The 20,203-nt window shown below is 38.6% G+C and overlaps 1 protein-coding gene across 1 annotated transcript; it reads right to left on the minus strand.

The window, feature by feature from the left end:
• Positions 1-255: 255 nt before the first annotated feature.
• Positions 256-1,194, minus strand: LOC100760357 (olfactory receptor 13D1). The gene has a single exon (XM_027403601.1). The coding sequence runs from the start codon at positions 1,192-1,194 to the stop codon at positions 256-258; it is 939 nt and encodes a 312-aa protein (XP_027259402.1).
• Positions 1,195-20,203: the final 19,009 nt, after the last annotated feature.

The following is a 20,203-nucleotide window of genomic DNA, read 5'->3' on the forward strand; positions in this document are numbered from 1 at the left end:
CACAAGAAAGAAATGGCAGAGAGAAGAGGAAGACACAAATGAGAAAAATAGAAATAGAGAGTAAAGTGGAGATGAAAGACTGATTTAATGGAAAACCACAGGGATTGATTAGCAGAGCTGCATTTGCTAAAGAGTCTGTAAACACTATGATATTCAGGACATTTACATGTTGAAAAGAATGGGACTTTCAAGCAGACTTTAAAAACACAGCATCTCATTTGATCCCAGGCTGAGTATCATATGCCTCAAGGCCTTTCATATTTTATGTAGATTCAAATATTTACTCAAAATTTTCTTCACAGCTTCTTTGACCTCCTTATTTCTCAAGCTGTAGATGATGGGATTCAACATTGGAGTCACTACTCCATAAGACAGTACAATGATTTCATCAGATGCTTTGGTGTGCTTTGACTTGGGCTTCATATACATAAAAAGGGCTGAACCATAGAATAAGATGACCACAGTTAAGTGGGCTGAACAGGTAGAAAATGCTTTCTTTCTTCCTTCAGAAGAATTAATTCTCAGGATGGATGAAAGGATAAAAATATAAGACACAGAAATTAACAGCAGAGGAATCATTAGCAAAACAACACTGGCCACTGTCATGATAAGTACATTCATGGTGATATCTGAGCACACAAGTTTAAGAAGAGCCAGAATCTCACAGGTAAGGTGATCAATGACATTATGACCACAGAAAGGTAACACCATTGCAAAGACTGTTTGCACTAGAGAGTTCAGACAGCCTACGACCCAGGACCACACAGCCATGTGCACATACAACACCTTGTTCATGATTATAGGGTACCTCAATGGATTGCAAATGGCTGCATACCTATCATAGGCCATCACAGCCAGGAGGACACACTCTGTGGAGCCCAAGCCAAGGGAGATAAACATTTGCAGAGCACAACCAAGGAATGAGATGGATTTTCTCTCTGACATAAACATGATTAGCATTTGAGGAATGGATGAAGATGTGTAACAGATGTCCAAAAAAGAGAGGTTCCCAAGAAAGAAGTACATGGGGGTATGGAGCCGAGAGTCCAGGACACTAATGATGATGAGGAGACTATTTCCCAGAAGGATTATCAAGTACATGATGAGACAGAGCACAAATAAGAAAAGCTGGAGTTCTGGATACTGGGAAAGTCCCACGAGAAAGAATTCTGTCACTGCAGAATAATTTCCCATCTTCACATACTTACCTCACCTGCAGAATTCATACAAGGATGTGACTAAAGGAAACTTAGGATTTTGATAGAGATTCAGAAGGTAACTTTCACATGCATTATCTTCTTTGGTTCTTAGAAAAGTTCCTAAAATCAGCAAGGGCAGAGTTACTATATTTTTCACTAAAAATGAAAGAGACACAGATGGGTAATATTGCTTAGCATCAAATGGCATCAGAGACCTGGAATTGAGCTAGGAAGTGTCAGGTCTCTAATTGAATGCAGTCTCAGGTCAACTTCTTTCAAGAGTGGCCACATTAGTATTTTTGTTAATGAATATTTTGAAATAAAGCTGTATCTTTTCCTTTGAAACAGGATTTCTCTGTGTAGTCCTGGCTGTCCTTGAACTTTCTCCGTAGACTAGGTTGGTCTCAGACTCAGAGATCCACCTGCTTCTGCCTCCCCAGTGCTGGGATTAAAGGTGTGCATCACCACGGCCGACTTAACTGTATCCTATTAAACCTGGCTCTAAAAGTATTATTTAGATTTGCACCTTGCCACCAATTTAGGACACTACCTATTTAAGTTACTTAACTTTTTAGGGTTGCAGCTAGCTAGGCTAGTGTCACCTAGAGAAATGAGTGAAACAATAATGTTTTGGTAGTTTGTTTTGTGAAATCAGGTGGAATCTACTTAATGACATAGTAGGTAGTTGCAATATGTCACTATAAATGAATATAGTATAATAAAATACACAATAATACATGAAAATTTTAAGTATATGTTCATATTTAGTAAATTATACTTTTAAATCCAATTGACTGAAAAGGAATAAGTTTATTTAATTAAAATATTTTAGATGGCCTGTGTGTGGTGATGCACACATTTAATCTCAGCACTTGGTAGTCAGAGGTGGTGGATTTCTGTGAGTTCAAGGCCAACCTGAACTACACAGTAATTTTCAGATCAGTCAGGGCTACATAGTGAGACCTTGTCTCAAAAATTCTTATTTTAGAGTAAAGGGATTAAAGTTATAACAGGAGCATTTTTCCTGGACAATCTAAACTGTGAAGAGTCTAGGAACCATGAAGTTTGGTTTGCAGGGACTTCCAAGCACTGAGGATACTGGATACGCTTAGGTACAGCTTTGCTCAGCCTGGAATCCACTTTCCACTAATTAAAATCAGCAAGAATTACATTTCGTCCTTTTACACTTTTTCAGTTGTCTCAAATTCCCTGTTGTTGTCTTCCATTTATCTCCTAGATATACATTTTGTTTTGCCAGATTAAATCAATATAGCTTTATAAGTACTTACTAATACATATTTCATTTCACTTTTTATATTTCATGCTTTAAATGAGATCTCAAGACAGTCCATAGTAGTTTTGTTTTGGGCTATGAGGCTTTTGTATGTGATGAAACTAATGGCTAATTTTTGAGCACTTTGTTGTAACCTAATTATATTTTGCAAGCTAATTCAATGCCTTAATTCAGCTACAGAGTCAGCCGTGTGAACCAGTAGACCAGACCATCTCTCACAGATTCCTACACTCAGCAAGAGACAGCTATTAGGAAGAAGTTCCTGTTTGCTGTGTTAAATTTAATGGCAAGCTTCACTTGTTTTACTTTTAATCATAAATGTGATACAGAAGGAAACTCTGAAGGCTGGATTATAGCCTCCTTCTGTAATGGTTTCACAGTTAGTGGAATTAGTATCATTGAGAACAATGATGTGAGAATCCTCTCCATCTCATTAGCCTCTATCAACCATGCACCTGCAATCCTCCAGCCTTGGTTTAACTCTGCAAATCAATACACTCTTTCGAGTCTTTAGTGGCCTCGTTCTTGACCTTTCTTCCATTTCCACATGGCTTGTCTTTCTGTTCTGTTCTGTCTACTTATGATTGTAGCCCTACACTGTTAAAAACTCAACCTTGTTACATCCCTCATATTTGTTTTTTTAGGGTGTCTAGACTTGATTATAGACTGCTTATATAAAGGATTGAACCCTAAAACTTGTCTTTACTATCGAAGCTTCGGTTATCTGGGCTTGGGTAGAATAGAGGATTTTCATCTTCATCTGATTGTATTTTTAGCCCATATTACACATTTTCTTTGGCCCCCTTGTATCCAAGAGCATAAAGACATGGAAGAAGTGTTTACTGCATGACTGACTGAAAGTGAGGGCACTCTTATCTTCTTATATGGAACAGGACAGGAAAATGTTTTTTTTCCTCCATTTCCATTTTTGAGTTTTGGAATATAGTAGTGAAGTAAGAAGAGAAAGGGGAAAATAAAAGGATGGATAAATAAAGACTGAATACTTACAATTTAAAGAAAGTGTGCGAACAGGACACATGTCACAACAATGGGGCTGTTGAGGAGAAAAGGATGAAGGGGCTGTGGCACCTTATCTCTGTTCAAAAATGGATCCAGGCAAGGCAAGCTACTGTTTTCAGATAAAGGATGAGCCAGAGAAATGATAATCAGTGACCACACAGAATAAACTAAAAATTCACCCAAGGCATAAAAAGCCTTTCTTTGTTCCTCACTGTCCTCGTCCCATGCCACTTCTCCACTTTCCTCTACTGCGATGGAGCCAAGGAAGGAGTTCATAGTTGTTTTTTGCAACCTCTCCAGTGATTTTCATCATTTTTCCAAAAAACACTGATAGAAATAAAGTTTTTTTTCTAGACAGGGTTTCCCTGTGCAACATCTCTGGTTGTTCTGGAACTTGCTTTGTAAAACAGGTTGGCTTCAAACTTACAGAAATCTGCCTTCCTCTACTGGCTTGCAACTCATAAAGATCTGCTTGCCTCTGCTGGAATTAAAGGTGTGGGTCACCACTACCCGACAGAAATTAAGTCTTCTTAGAAAGACAATATATTTCCTACATTATGCAACTTCAAAGTGGTCTTTAGCCCATGCAACAATCACATTTGTCTTACATTCCTTGAAATTAGAAACTCTGAGATCATGACTGTTATTCCTAATGCTTTGCATTGACTGTTTTTTTGTATTTGTAGTTTTTAGTTACTAACTTTTCATCATGCACGTGCACCTGTTATTTTCCTAAGATAGAAAACTTTCAGTGCAAGCTGTTTTCTAAGAGCATCCTCGTCTCCCATTATGAAGGTGATGCCCTTGCTATGTGCTCTCTTACTCAGCACAAACTATGGCCACGTGCACTAGGACTCACAATGGGGTTCTATTGCCAGTATTTGACTTTCAGAATTGACACAGGGTTAAAAATGCTTATGGTAGGTATATTTATGCTTTTAAGAAAAAAAGTAACTTATATGCTACATACCATATATTCATATGAAAATATTATAATTTATTAAACTAAAATAGCTTTTTACCTAAATCTATCAGAGCAGACACAATTTAATTTGTAGATACACATACAAAGAACAGAGAGGTCATTAAACCATATGTTAAAATGATGTCATTTATTTTTATTAATTTACATAATTCTAAATTAATCCCTGAAAATTTATTATAACATATGAAACAAACAACTAATTCCCCACAATGGATTGCTATCTAACTAGATATCAAAGAGTATTTGATAGCCTAAAACATCCTTTATTGATGTAAACTTATGGTAATCTAGACCAAGGAATAGTTATTAAAATGTTAAAGATGGCCTTTGTCAAACTATTGGTCACCAGAATTCCAAATGATATCCTGGCAGTATATTCCTAAAATTCAATACAAATTTATAATTAATTAACATTCCCACCAAAACATCTAATAATAGAATAAACAAAAATAACCATGCACATGTTATTATTTTAAGTTAAAATATGTTTTAGTAGCTATTACAAATTTTCTTTTAGGATACAGAGATCTTTTTTTGTGAGTGTCATGATGTGACAAGCAAAAGAACCTAGAGTCATGTACATCACCCATGAAAATTGTGGTCTTAAAGAAGACATGGAGGACAATGTTCATGATTCATGAAAAACTAAACTTCCTGACACTATACATGATGATGATTTCATATATACATGCCTAGAGAAGTTGAGATTTTTATCTTTAATATAGTACTTGATGTATTAATAATCTAATTTTCCAAATAAATTTTAGTTAACCTTACTTTTACTATTATAAACATCAGAAAGGCCATTTTCAATTTTTCCTCAGAGGAACCTCCAGAACTTCCATGTGAGTTTTCTCTAAAGCCCAAGCAGGAAATAAAACAGTAAGTGGGCAGGAAAGTGAGAAAGGCTTTATCTTACACTAGAAGAATACAGTGCCTTTGATGTTCCTATTTCTGCTGATAAAACTCGTACAGATACCTCTATCAACAGCCAGATCTATACAGCTTCAATTATGGTAACAAAACAAAACTCTGTAACTCACTGTTTAGAATGTGCTCAAGTTTAGCAGTGTAGCAAGGCTACATTGTAACTACCCAGCAGACAGACAGACAGACAGACAGACAGACAGGCCCAGGGCACTGTTACCTCTGCTGTTCTTGCTCTTCTTTCTGTTGTAGGTAACATTTTGTACCTGGTCCTTCTGACTGTTTTGATTGTTTTGATCTGCCTCTACAGACTTGGTGGGAGACTGGTCCTTACTGTTGTGCACCAGCAAAGAAAAGAAAACAAAATGTGGATCACGAAGACACCCCCCCACCCCCGCACACTTTTACCAACAAGAACGAGCAATGCATTGTTTGTAAAGGGTATTGTTCACTCAGCCCAAGGAATCATTGAATAATTTACCACCCATTTGCCCTGTAAGGCTCCTTAGGAGAACACATTTAGCACTAATGATATGACATTTGTATCTTTCTTCGTCTGGTTTTCCAACTGTTATAAAGTGCCTTTGTTCTTGACAAGAAAGATGTTTGTCTAAACAAATGAGTTCTTGGAGCTCAAAAAGTGGTTAATACTAAACAGCACTGGGGGAGGAAAAATGAAATATTGGTTTCCTTTTTACAGAATTATTCTACTCTTCTCACTACCACCATCAAGTGGACATAGAGTGAATTCTTTCATTGCTCAGAATGCAGTGGAAGCTTAATTCACTCACCTTATGGACTTCCTCTGAGCAACGACTTAGTTGTAGGATTGGTTAGAACAAGCAGTCACTCCAATGACTTCTAGGCTGCAGCCATTGAAGCCTACTGTGACTAGTCCTCTTACCTCCTGTTCTGTTGGCAAGGTATTTTTATGGAGTACTGTATTGCTCAAGAGGAGTTGTTTTGGGACAAGGGACTTTATTCAGAGTTGGCCCTGTGATTTCTCAGCTTTATAAACCTTGCATAGTACTTAACTAAAGCATCACATTGCTATACTAACAGTGCCCAAATTGTAAGGTTATCATGAAGATTGAACAACACCCGAAGGTTCTTGATAGATGGGGTGCATCATATATTGTATGTTTAATTACTAGGCTACCATCCTTTTGTTTTCTAAAGTAAGCAGAAGCTAATTTAAAATTATATTCACAAGTAACAAGGGTATTTTCTTCAAGAAATAATTCCCTATTTCATTAATTTTTTCAAATAAAATAAATTATTCAGGATTCTGACTTCCTATATCATCTTTACTTCATGAAAATAACTCTTCACAACTCTATTTAACCTATCTAATTTAAGTATCAATGTAGGGTTCTCAGGTTACCCACATATAATATATTACATAGTTGATTGGGACTAGAAATTTCAATTAAGGAAGACATTGTAGATATGAGCATAGACATTCTGTGCAGCATGCACTTCCTGTAGTGTATCACTAAAACACTCTTTCCACCCTGTAGTATGATGGCGTGTGGCTGCATACTGAGGCATGAAAACAAGTATGAAATAACAATGACTGTTCCTAATCACATAGCTTGAACTAGAGCTATCTTCTCTCTGAGATACAGTTAATTGGTAGGACCCTGATGTAAGTAATTCATAACCTTAACTGGCTGCTAGGAGAGCAAGAAAGAGTGAGAACGAGCAAGAGAGAGAGAGAGAGAGAGAGAGAGAGAGAGAGAGAGAGAGAGAGAGAGTGTTGGGCTACTGAAATAAAGCTCCTATCTCCAGGAAAACATCCTATGGAAAGTTTGAGTCAATATTTCATTCTGCCACCTATCTACTCTCTAACTTCTGGGCACTCAGTATTTCCAGGGGACCTCGATGTGCCCCTGGAAGCCAATTTAAATAATCTTTGTTTTCATTGATGCGATCCTATAATCCCACAAGTGATTTAAAGTTGAGTACAGGTAACAACTTTTAGAATGTTAAGGACAATGTCTCCAAGACCTAATTTATCTATCTCACTAAACAGCAATTTTTCTTTCTTCTTTCAGTGTTTTCCCCTGATTATAGAAATAGTTTATTGTCGAATATTGCAACATCCAGGAAAGGACAAAGGTGGAGATGAAGGCGTTCTATAATTTCTGATAAAGTTATCAATATTTTAGTAGATTTTCATGTGTATACCTCATATAGTAGCTGCCTTCTCATTGCTAAGACAAAATAGAGATATAAATCATTTTAAAGGAGGAAAGACATATCATGGCTCAGAATTTTGGAGTATTTTCTATAAAAATCCCAAACCTGGAGCCTTGGGTCTATTTATTTCTGGCCTGAGGTGAGACTGAGTATCATGGTGGGAAGCAAATAGTAGAACATAAATGCTCACCTCATTGTAATAGAGAGAAAGAGAGAGAGAAAGAGAGGAGAGAGAGAGTGAGAGAGGAGTGAGGGGAGAGAGAGAGAGAGAGAGAGAGAGAGAGAGAGAGAGAGAGAGAGAGAGAGGAGGGGGGACTCTTCAAAGTCTCCTCCTCAGTGACCAACTTCCTCTAATTAGGCTCTACTTCCTAATACCCCATTCAACTACAAACTCACCAATATTGATGAGGCTAGCACTCTCATCAGTCAAGCACATTGCAGTAACCCTATCAGCTAGGCTCATGAAACTTGGGGACATTTTATATCCAAATAGGTCCTGGACTGGAGAGACAGCCCACTGTCTAAGAGTACTCATTGTTCTTGCAGAGAGCCTGTACTTGGTCCCCAGCACCCACATGGTGGTTCATAACCATCTGTTATTCCAGTTTCTGGGAAGGCAGTGCGTTCTTCTGTGCTCCATGAGCACTAGGCATGCATAGGGCACACATACATACATACAGGCAAAATGCTCATACACATGAAATAAATAAACCCAAAAATAAAAAAAAATGCATAGGTCCTGAAATGTACTGACTTGTCTTTCATTGTTTCCTACACAATACAGTGTAACAACATATATAGCATCTACCTTGTATAAACTATACAAATAACCTAGAAGTAATTTCATGCTTATGTGAGGCTGTGTATAGGTTATATACAATTTCTACAACATTTTATATAAAGTATACAAACAGATTTTGGTAGCTGTTTGGTGTTTTGGAACCAATGATTTACAGAACCTGAAGGATAGCTATTCTTATAATTACTGATTTGTATAAAAAGGGTGTAACTCAGGAATGCTAGGTAGAAGATATGCATAGAGGAAAGGTGTTCAGGAAGGGCTCCTTGGGACTCCCATGAACTTTTGTAGGTATGTCATACTCTATATATTCAGCAACTTGCAAGTTCTCCAAAGCCAGTCCTATGTGTTTCTATGGAGGTTTGATTGTGTAAGAGTACTTTATTAAATAATTGGCAATTGATGATCAACTCAATTCCCAGCTCCTCTTTCTTTCCCAAAGATTTGCAGAGAGATGAAGGTGTGGGATTGGAAGATCCAACCTTGAACTTTATGTCTGCTAGTGCAAACACACTCATCTGTAGTGTCTGTTTTTGCCTGCATCTCTGATCTTTCTACTCCCTGACTTCAATAATTTCTCAGTTGGATTTTAGTTATTGAGTCCAAGATTTTTTATATTTATTGATTTATCTAGTGTTAAGTCATCTGTGGAGGTCAGAGGACAACTTGTGATAGTTAGTTTTCCCCAGATAAATCCATGTGCTTGGAGGATGGAACTTAGGTCATCATGTTTGGTGGCAAGCACCTTTATTGACTGAATTATCTTGCTGGCCCTGATCCCAGTTTCATGTCTCTGTTCTATTCATTACATCATGGCTCTTACATTCACTTGCCCCCCCTGTAATCCATAAAAGATTTGCTTGTTAGAGAGACAGGCTATAAGCAGGAAAAAAGTGTTGATGAGGTGGTAGGAGACACTTGGGACAACAGAATGGACACTTTGATGATTGTAGCTATATTATGTAACCATAGTGACCACATTGATAATCTTTAGCCTGAGTAGATAGATGAGCTTCTATCTCCATTCAATTATAGTCAAGAAGCCCATATCTGATTTCAAGGTGATAAATTTTTCTAGGCTCATCATAAAACTAATAATTCAGATTAAAGATAGCTGTATTTTAATGTAGTAAATCGTTTTAGGAAATAGAAGAGGCTTGAACCAAGTTAAGTGTCTTGTACTTAACTATATCATTATCCTGTCTTTAGAAGGATTGAAATGGACAGGAACACAAATTTCCTGGTTGAAGGATAAGAAAATTGTATTTGAATGACATTTATATAGGAGAGGGAGCAGGGCCTAGGAGTTAGGAAATTTGAGCAGTGTGTGAACAGCTCTCAAGGGAAAACCATTGCTTGATGTGTGAGAGCTCAGCCTGAGGTGGTTTGACACTAAAGGAGAAGCCAGGACAAGCTCTATGGCTAGTTGACACTAGCAGAGTTGGCCTCAGACACTAAAACCTTAGGAATTGATTTGCTATTTCAACAGTAGGCTGTAATATTAAACAGAGGGCTAAAGCAAATCCTGGGGTCTATGGGAGAAACAGGTATAGTTTCTGGAAATATAGTGGCCTCAGTTAGTTAATGAAACCAGAAGGAGGAGGATGAGATGGTAGATTAGAAGTTGGAAACATTGAAGGCTTGTGTTTGATCATTAACCTAAGTCATCCTAATTGTTTCTTCTTGCTGTTGAAAAGGGTTGGAAGATCATAGTTGCAGGTGATATTTATGTGATGGGTAGCACATTTCAGAAAAATTATAATTCTGTATTTAGCAGATCAGTTTAGGGAAGTATACTGCTCAATGGACTGAAACGAACACATCTCCAGATTCATACATTGAAATCTTAACCACAGAGTGATGGCTGTAAGAGGCAGATTTTTTTTAAAAAATGTGATAAATCCAAGTGGTGAAGCTTTAACACCTTTACCGATATTTGAACTTGCAGCAAAATTTCCTCAGGCAAAGTGAAACAAACAAACAAAAAAAACTATTTACCTGGATTTATGGGAAGCAACCTATCATTGTACAATATTGTTTCCTTTTATTGAAAATAGGAGGCAGAATTTTTAGGAAGTGATTGGATCATGAAGATGGAGCTTTAAGAATGGGATTGGTGCACTTATCATAGAGATCCCAGGAAGAGCCCCACCCTCTTCCATGTGAGGCAGCAGTGAGAAGAGGCCTGTGAGGAAGTGGCATTTATCACTTGTCATTAAATCTACCTGTATCTTCATGTTGGTCTCTTCAGCCTCCAGAATCTGGAGAAATTAATTTCTGCCTTTTATGAACTACTCAATGTCGTAGGTGTTTTGTTATAGTAGCCCATGTATACTAGAAAGCGAATGTTTTCTCTTCCTCATTTGGAGTTTCTGAGGAAATCCTTTTTGGCTATATTATTGTGAGTAGCACTGCCCAGTGACCTGGGCCCCAAACTCTTTCCAGTTTATGAGGTGGATGAAGCTGTCAAAGAAGCTAGGTGGGGCAAATTAGACTTGGGCTGAAATCCATGTGCATATTGTTAGGGTTATGGTTTAGCAAATAGGAAGTTAGGGTTAGTTAAAGTATATTATGATGATTTGAATGAGAATGCAACCCCAGGCTTATTTGAGTACTCTGTCAGTCTACAATTTGTTTGGTAAGGATTAGGAGGGAAGCTTGTTGGAGGTGTGTCATTGGGGCAGACTTTGAGGTTTCTGAATCTCTGAGATGCCTCCCTCTGCCTTGTGTTTATGGATCAAAATGTAAGCTTTCAGCTACTGCTCCAGCACCATGTCTGCATGGTGTTTCTGGCCATGATGGTCATGGACTCTAACCCACAGAAACCATAAGCCCACAATAATCTCTTTCTTCTATAAGTTGTCTCCGTCATGGTGTCTTATTGCGAGAAAAGTAACCAAGACATATCATTCATTCTCAGTTAAATTTACTTATCTCATATATATTAGATAGCACTCATAACTTACTTTTTAATTTGTCTGAAATAAATAATAAGGCATCTATTTAATTGAATTTCTCTGTTTGACTTACTTAGTATGCCTTTCTTTTACATTTTTGCTTATAATAATCTTTGTTTTCTTTTTTCATTTATTGTGAAACATAGCTTCTATAGTGACTGCACCCAACTTACTTCTTCTGTTCACTGAGCATTTACATTGTGATATAATATATCACATCTGTACACACATGAAGTTAACAACTGAGCTGAGAATTCCTTCTCAAGTTTGATTTGTTGAAGCAAATAATACCATCTTTCACTTACACATTTCTTTCTTATGTTGCAACTCTTGCTAGATGACACTTAAAAATATTGTCCACTGACAAAAATGAGCTTGGCTATCAAGTTGTATTTCCTTGGTTTTAATACTGTAGCCATGGATGCACTTGTCTTCATGCTGGATGAATATTATATCACATTTATGTTAAAAACTGAAAGGAAAGGGGAAAGATGCAATTATATTACAAGCTGAAAAACTAAAATATTTTAAAAAGTTGAATTCTTTATGCATTTATGTTCATTTCAACAGATTGTCACAACAAATGTTGTAACAATTATTTCAAGTCAGAATTTGTTTTCCTGTCCAAAAGCAAAGCCTGGTTTGCTCAGCCGTGGAAATGGTTGCATTATCTGACACTTCTGCTGTGCTCTCTCTCCTCTGGAGCCCAGCCAGAGGAGTCCTGTTGTCAGGAAGCCGCTGTTTATATGCTTTACATGCTAGGCTCCAGCAAATAGAGTCATTCCTCACACAGTCAGTGTTTGCTGAGATCAGCAAGATCCCCGGGAGTGGGAAAATGGAGTGTGCTTATAATTTTTGGCTGTCATATGTTGTGTAGTCACTTCTGATGTTGTGACAGTAGGTGGCAGTCTAAACCATAATTTCTGCTATAGACTCGCTTAAAGCACAAGATAGGGAGGCAGGATCTTTGGTGATTTTGGGTGAGTGCCACCTTCAGTGTCCAAAAGTAGCTCCTGTTAAAAACTCATTTTACATATCAGGCTGGTTTTGATGTCTCACTTTTTGGACTGTTGGTGTCATTCCAACTTGAGGTAGACAGTTCTTTCACATCGTCTAGAAATCACTCAACAAGGATTGAAGGACATTTTAGATGAGGCTGCACAGAGGCATGCATGAGTTATTTCAACACTGTTCATACATGCCAAGAAATCAGAATGATGCTAGTGGACTCTAGTAGTTCATGATTAAACACCAAGATAAATGTGATTTTCAGTTAATATATTAAGAGCAAAATATCATTTTGAATAGTCATAGATTTCCACTATATACCTCTATCAGAGATAGTCAATTTTTTATTTCCACACCTCGATCAATCAACGTGGTAGTAGTCTGATACTTGCTTTTCCTAGAGTTTAAATTTGGGGGAAATAAACTGTTTTGTGAGTCATATACTTACATTGTAATAGCAATTTTGTTTTAATTGCTTCTGGGGCATTTATCCCAAAATTATTAAAATGTTTCTAAATTATATCTAATTTACATTGCAAACTTAAAATCACTTAGAAAATTACATCAATCTTGAAACAGCACAAGCACTTTAAGTTCCTTTGGTGATCCACTGACTGATACTTTAAAAGCTTCCCTTATAAAAAATTGATGAAGTTAAAAAAAAAAAAGCTTTCACAAAACTGGAGATTGTTTATTTTGTCATTGGTAATTGTTTTTTTCTGGCAGCAATGGTAGCTACTTCATTTTTATGAGAACTGAGAGGGTATTTCTTTTACTTATCTTAATGAAATTATGGAGATGAAATTTATGAAATAGTCAACATCAACATCATAAAAGAGTAGGATCTCCGGTTCTAGTGTTTTAATGCCAAAAACTCTGTATTCAGTTCAGTGGTGTTATAAAGAATTGTAGAAAGCTGCTGCACTTAAGAAATTTGAGTGACTTATCCAGCTTCTCATGGATATTTCTGAGTACACAATGTGGTAGACCAGCAATCCCAGGGCAAAGGAAGCTGGCTGGCATCCATGCAAGCAAAGATGGTCTGTATTTTCTTATACATGCATCTTGTGTCTAGACACTTGGCCAGTTGTTTTTCTTATTCATTATATGTGTCAGGCAGGACAGCAGAGTGACCCAGAGACACTTGTTAAATTGCACTAAAAAAGATGAAGAACATTTTTACCTAAAATATTCCTTTTCCCTTTTACAAATGTCCCTAGTGGTGTAGTTGATATTCTTTTTTTTTTTTAAGTTAGAAACAAATTTATGTTTTCTTTATTTTTCTTTTTCCCATTTTTTATTAGAATTAGAAGCAAGATTGTTTTACATGTCAATCCCAGTTCCCTCTCCCTCCCCTCCTCCACTACCACTCCCTCAACTAAAACCCTACCTATCACATACCCTTTGTGCTCCCCAGGGAGGGTGAGGCCATCCATAGGGGGTCTTCAGAGTCTGTCATATCCTTTGGGATAAGGCCTAGGCCCATCCCCGTGTGTCTTGACTTAGGGAGTATCTCTCTATGTGGAATGGGGTACCTAAGTCCACACCTATGCTAGGGATAAGTAGTGATCTATTACAGGAGACCCCATAGATTTCCAAGGTCTCCTCACTGACACCCATGTTCCTGGGGTCTGGATCAGTCCCATGCTGGTTTCCCAGCTATCAGTCAGGGACAAAGAGCTCCCCATTGTTCAGGTTAGCTGTTTCTGTGGGTTTCACCAGCCTGGTCTGGACCCCTTTGCTCATCACTCCTCCTCTGCAACTTGATTCCAGTTCAGTTCAGTGATTAGTTGTGGGTGTCTGCTTCTACTTCCACCAGCTGCTGGATGAAGGCTCTAGGATGGCATATAAGTTAGTCATCAATCTCATTATCAGGGGAGGACATTTAAGGTAGCCTCTTCTCTGTTGCTTAGATTGTTAGTTGGTGTCATCTTTGTTGATGATCTCCAGACCTTTCCCTAGTGCCCAATTTCTCTATGTCTCCCTCTATTATGGTATCGCTTATCTGGTTTTCTTCTATTCTGCCCCGGACTCAACCTTTCTGCTCCCTCATGTCCTCCTCACCCCACCTCTTCTCCCCTTCTCATTCTCCTAGCTCCCTCTCCCCTTCCCCCATGCTGCCAATTTGCTCAGGAGATCTTGTCCCTTTCCCCTTCTCTGGGGGACCATATATGCCTCTCTTAGATTCCTCCCTGTTTCCTAGCTTCTCTGACGGTGTGGATTGTGGGCTGGTAATCCTTTGCTCTATGTCTAAGATCCATATATGAGTGAGTACATACTCTGTTTGTCTTTTTGTGATTGGGTTACCTTTCTCAGAATAGTTTCTTCTAGTTCCATCCATTTTCCTTCGAATTTCAAGATTTTTTTTCCTGCTGAGTAGTACTCCATTGTGTAAAGGTACCACATTTTCTCTATCCATTCTTCAGTTGAGGGGCATCTAGGATGCTTCCAGTTTCTGGTTATTACAAATAGTGCTCCTATGAACATCGTTGAACAGATGTCCTTGTTGTATGAATATGCTTCTTTTGGGTATGTACCTAAGAATGGAATTGCTGGATCTTGTGGTAGTCTGATTCCCATTTTCCTGAGGAGTTGCCATACTGATTTCCAAGGTTGTAGGAGTTGGCACTCCCACCAGCAGTGGAGGAGTGTTCCCCTTTCTCCACATCCTCTCCAGCATAAACTCATTGGTGTTTTTGATTTTAGCCATTCTGACAGGAGTAAGATGGTATCTCAGAGTTGTTTTTATCTTATGTATCAATCCAAGTTCCCTCTTTCTCCCATCCTCCCATGCCCCCGCACCAACCCCTATCCCATCCCTCTTCTGCACCATAGAAAGGGTGAGGTTTTCCATGGGGGATCATTAAAGTCTGTCACATCATTTGGGGCAGGACCTAGGCCCTCCCCCATGTTTCTAGGCAGAGAGCATTCCTCTATGGGGAATGGGCTCCAAAAGTCCAATTGTACACTAGGGATATTCCTACGATACTGCATATGTGCTTATTTAGCCCCATATTGGAAGTAACCAAACACATTTTTTCCTTAAAAATGCATCATCTCTATTCATTCTTTATAGAAGTCTTCTGAAACTGTGGTTAAGTTCCCATTTTTGCAGGATTTATATATACCACATTTTATTTTAGCAACTGCAGAATGATGGTATTTGTTAAGGATAGCATATTGGTTTAGGAGAAAGTTTAGGCTATGATACATATGAGTGAAATGATTAAATATCCATTAGCCAAAATTATTTTATATATGTCACGTTTGTTCTATATTGTTTGCTTGAAATATTGTAACAACATTGTGCTAAAATAATTCCAAATTCATAATGCAAATGAGATACATAATTCTAACTTAGTTATGTGTATTCTTAATCAAGTCTCTAACAAGGACATATACTTCAGTGGTAAAGTAGCCATCATGAGATCAGAAAATATAACTAATCTTAGCTTAGAGGAATGAAACATGTTCTCCTGCTATTTATGTATTCAATTATAGACTTTTTTTTTTTTTTTGCCCATAAGGGATGCCACTTAAGAATGCAACTGACTCTTCCAGACCTCCTGCAGGATAACCTCCGGAGAATTCCTGCTCCGGAAATAAAATGTTAACATAGTGTTTTAGCTACGTATCTCTTTGCTGTGACAAAATATCTAACAAAAACAACCCAGGGAAGGTTTATTTAGAGTTACAGTTTGAAGGTTCAGTCCATCATGGCGGGGAAGGCATGATGATGAGAGTGGGGGGTGCTTCTTACGGTGTGAAGTTAGGAAGCAGAACGATGAGCACTCATGTTCACTTCAGTTTTTCATTTCCATTTATCTCCAGACATTAGTTTATGGAATGATGCTGCCTACATTTAACATGGGTCTTACCTCTTTAGTTAACTTGACTTAGGACCTCCCTCATGGTCACACCCAGAGGCATGGGTCCTTGGTGGTTCTAGATCCTGTTAAGTAGACAATTTAAACCATCACATGTGGGGAAAGTCTGATCAGTCATCTGTGAGAGAACATCATTTCTTCTTTTTTTTCAACTTTTTAAAAACTTTGAATTAGAAATATGTAAACATGTAAAACATGTCATGTAAAACAACCTAATTGTTTTACATGACAATCCCAGTTCCCTTCTCCCTCCCGTCCTCCCCTACCACCCCCCCCAACTAAAACCCTACCTATCACATATCCTTTCTGCTCCCCCTGGATGGTGAGGCCTTCCATAGGGTGTCATCAGAGTCTATCGTATCCTATGGGGTAGGGCCTAGCCACCCCCCACATGTATCTTGGCTCATGAAGTATTCCTTTATATGGAATGGGCCCCCAAAGTCCACCTATGCTAGGGATAAGTACTGAACAACTACAGGAGGTCCCGTAGATTTCCGAGGTTTCCTCACAGAAACCCATGTTCCTGAGGTCTGGATCAGTCCCATGCTGGTATCCCAGCTATCAGTCTGGGGAGCAAGAGTTCCCCGATGTTCAGGTCAGCTGTTTCTGTGGGTTTCACCAGCCTGGCCTGGACCCCTTTGCTCTTCACTCATTCTTTGCTGCATCTGGGTTCCAGAGAGAACATGTCTTGCTGGGTTTTCTGGACATCCAGAGCCTGAGGCTATTTGCCTCGTCCTGATTCTATACACATATCTGGTTGGAATGAAGTCATCACCTCCTTCAGTGTCTAGGGGACTCCAGTTGGACACTACCATGTACACCATCCCCTCAATAACTTATTTTTTGGGCATCCACTACACTGATTTTTTTTATTTTTCCAGTTTCTTAGAAGATGCTAGCACTACAGTTTCCTCTTTGGATATGAAATGTGAATGTCTCTCTTTCTCTCTCTCTCTCTTGCTAAGGGAGCCACATAATGTGTCTTTTAAAATATGATGGCATTTAACCACTGTGTGGATATTTGTACCCTCTGAGATCCCCTATCATCATGAGCAGGGCTTCCTACATCCATAGAGCTATAGCACTACAGAAAATTCCAACTTTCTTGAAAACTTCTTTTAAACAAGTTTAGCTTTTTGTGGGGATAATTTTGTGTGGAAATGTTGAGGCGAAAAGTTGATGTCAGGTGTCTTCCTCTGTTGGTCTTGATCTTATTTTTTGTAAGAGGGTCTCTCACTGCACCTGAAACTCACTGATTTGATTAGACTGGGTGGCCAGAGAGTCTTAATTATCTCCTCATCTTTCACAGCACTGGGGCCACAAGTGTGCTGCACTGTCAAACCCAGCTTTTTAGATGAATGCTGGGAACACAACACAGACTTTCGTGCCCTTAGAGAAAGCAAGGTGCTAACCTAACCAATGTCCCAACCCATACTTTTTCCTCTCTATTTGTTTCATTCTTTTTTTCATTCCTAAGAATTCCTCACAGAAAGGAGACAGAAAGCTTTCAGGCTGTGGTCCAATTAGTTCAACAATGACTGTCTATCAATGGAAGATTCAAGAATCCAGTAGTGTTTCGGTACATGAGGCCAGTTGTCTCAGCCGGCCTTCAGTATATGCAAGAATCTGAAGAAGTAGGATGTAATGCCAGTGAAGGAATGGACTTGCCAGCAAGAGTGAGAGCAGTCAGGCAAAGAGAGCAATCTTCCTTCTTTCATGTTCTTTTTTATAGGCTGCCAACAGAAGGTGTAGTCCAGATTAAAGGTGGACCTTTCCATCTCAGAAGATCTGGATTAAAATTGAGTCTCCCCACTTCAAATGATTTAATTAAGGAAAAATTCCTCACAGGTATATCCAGCCACTTGGGTTTTAGTTAATTCTGAAAGCAGTCAAGTTGACAACCAAGAATAGTCATCATAAGTCCAATCCTTGTCAACTTGACATACACCATATCTCCTTATGTCATAATTAATTTCCAAATGAAATCAATAACTAGGTCATAATAATACCTAAGCATGGTAAAACAATTCCACATACAATTGCAAATGAATTATATATTAACCAGATCACACTTAAGCCTAACAAGGCATAAATATCCCTTGTTCAACCACAAACACATTATAAATTTTAGGATGGGTGGCAATGTTTCTTAAGGGACATTCTTTTAGTATCTCAAATTTAAATATGACAACAACTTATATGCTCTTAATTGATGTTACATTACATGGTAAAGAAATCTAGGAAAGAAAAAACAAATATGATACAAATACATCCTTAACAAAATATGACAGAAAAACTCATCAGTATAATCCTCACTTCTGTGACTTGTCATGTGGCCTCAGCTAGTATTTATAAATACCTTTCTCTACCACCTATTTGGTACATCCTCCACCCTCAGCAAGAACCTTAGCAGGTCTTGGCTCTTTTCCCAGAGGAATGACAAATACCTTCATTCCTGAAGGGTCTGTGCTATTTGTCATCCTGCCTGGATTATGTTGTTGTAGTTTCCCATTGACTTTAATCACAGGGCATGGTAGCACCCTAGAGGATCTTCCGTGCTCCAGGCATAATCTTTCTTTGTTCCATTGTGGAAAGCTAACCCAATTTCCCCATGGTAATCTGGATCTATCACTCCTCCTAACACTGTTATTTGTTTCTTAGCCTGTTGCCTTAAGAGCATCAGAAGCCCAAGGTGGCCAGGGGGATGCCTGAGCTTTTGGCTTAGGGGAATGTGTGTAGTGGCTCCTGGAAGGAGTGCTCCTCACTTTGGTTCACTTCTGGGCCAGCAGAATCTAAGGTTGTGGTAACAGAAAGCAAAAACATTTCTTAGTAGGCCATTAGGGGTGATTGTGAGTGCAGCTATTCACCTCTTGATTCCTGAACCTGAGGATGTAGGCTATCAGAGAAACCGTAACATATATTGGATGCTGATTCAAAGCATATTACCTGTTCTGGAGAACCCTGCCCCAGTCCTTCAGGCTATTGGCACCTAATTGGTACTTCAGGATGGTGGAAACATGGTAAGACCAGAAAATTCTATGATCATGGGCATACTACTGCACTTGTCTGGCTGAGAAGTGAGTTCTTTGTTCAGAAGCCAAAAGTGTAGAATACCATGATGGTGGATAAGGCATTCTGTAAGTCTACCAAAGGTGGTTTGGCAGAAGCATTCCATGCAGGAAAGTGGAATTCATAACCAGGATAACTATCTACTGTAGTGAGATATCCATCCCGCCCACACCTATAGTGCTAACCACATTGTTTGGGCATGGTCACAGGTGTGGACTTGACAAGGATGAATTTTAGGTCTGGGGTCAAGGCAGGTGGCTCTCTCTTTCATCCAGTCACAGGGAGCAGCCTGTGCGGATCCTCAGAGCAGGAGCCTGCAGTAGCCATCTACTTCTTATGTAAGTGGCTTCTCCCTGAAATAAATCATATTTAACCTGTATTTGAACCTAGTCCCATAAATCATTATCTGTGCCTCCAGAATTTACTCCACTAACTACAAAGTGCTCTAATTTCTATGGAATAAGTGGTCCAATGTAGTCAATCTGCCAGTAGGTTTCTGATTCATCATCCCAGGGAATGGTGTGATATCTGGGGCTCAGTATTGGCCTCTGCTATTGGCAGACCAGGCACTCAGCAGCAGCTGTAGCCAGGTCAGCAATGGTGAGTGGGAGTCCATGTTGTTGAGCCCATGTATAACCCCCATCTATGCCACCATGCCCATTTAGTTCATTGTGTTGGCAAAATGGAAATCCTACTCTAGATACTTAAAAAATGTATCCTTATACTTCTGTTGCTCTAGAACAAGTTCTAGAACTAAGATCTGTATTGGATAAGGTTCTCTAGAGGGACAGAATTTATAGAATGAATATATGTCATTCATATATATATATATATATATATATTATATATATAAACT

Source organism: Cricetulus griseus, chromosome 2, assembly GCF_003668045.3.
Source record: "Cricetulus griseus strain 17A/GY chromosome 2, alternate assembly CriGri-PICRH-1.0, whole genome shotgun sequence".
Lineage (NCBI taxonomy): Eukaryota > Metazoa > Chordata > Mammalia > Rodentia > Cricetidae > Cricetulus > Cricetulus griseus.

Excerpts from the sequence above, each read along its gene's own strand:
- LOC100760357 (XM_027403601.1), bottom strand. The coding sequence starts at position 1,194 with ATGGGAAATTATTCTGCAGTGACAGAATTCTTTCTCGTGGGACTTTCC.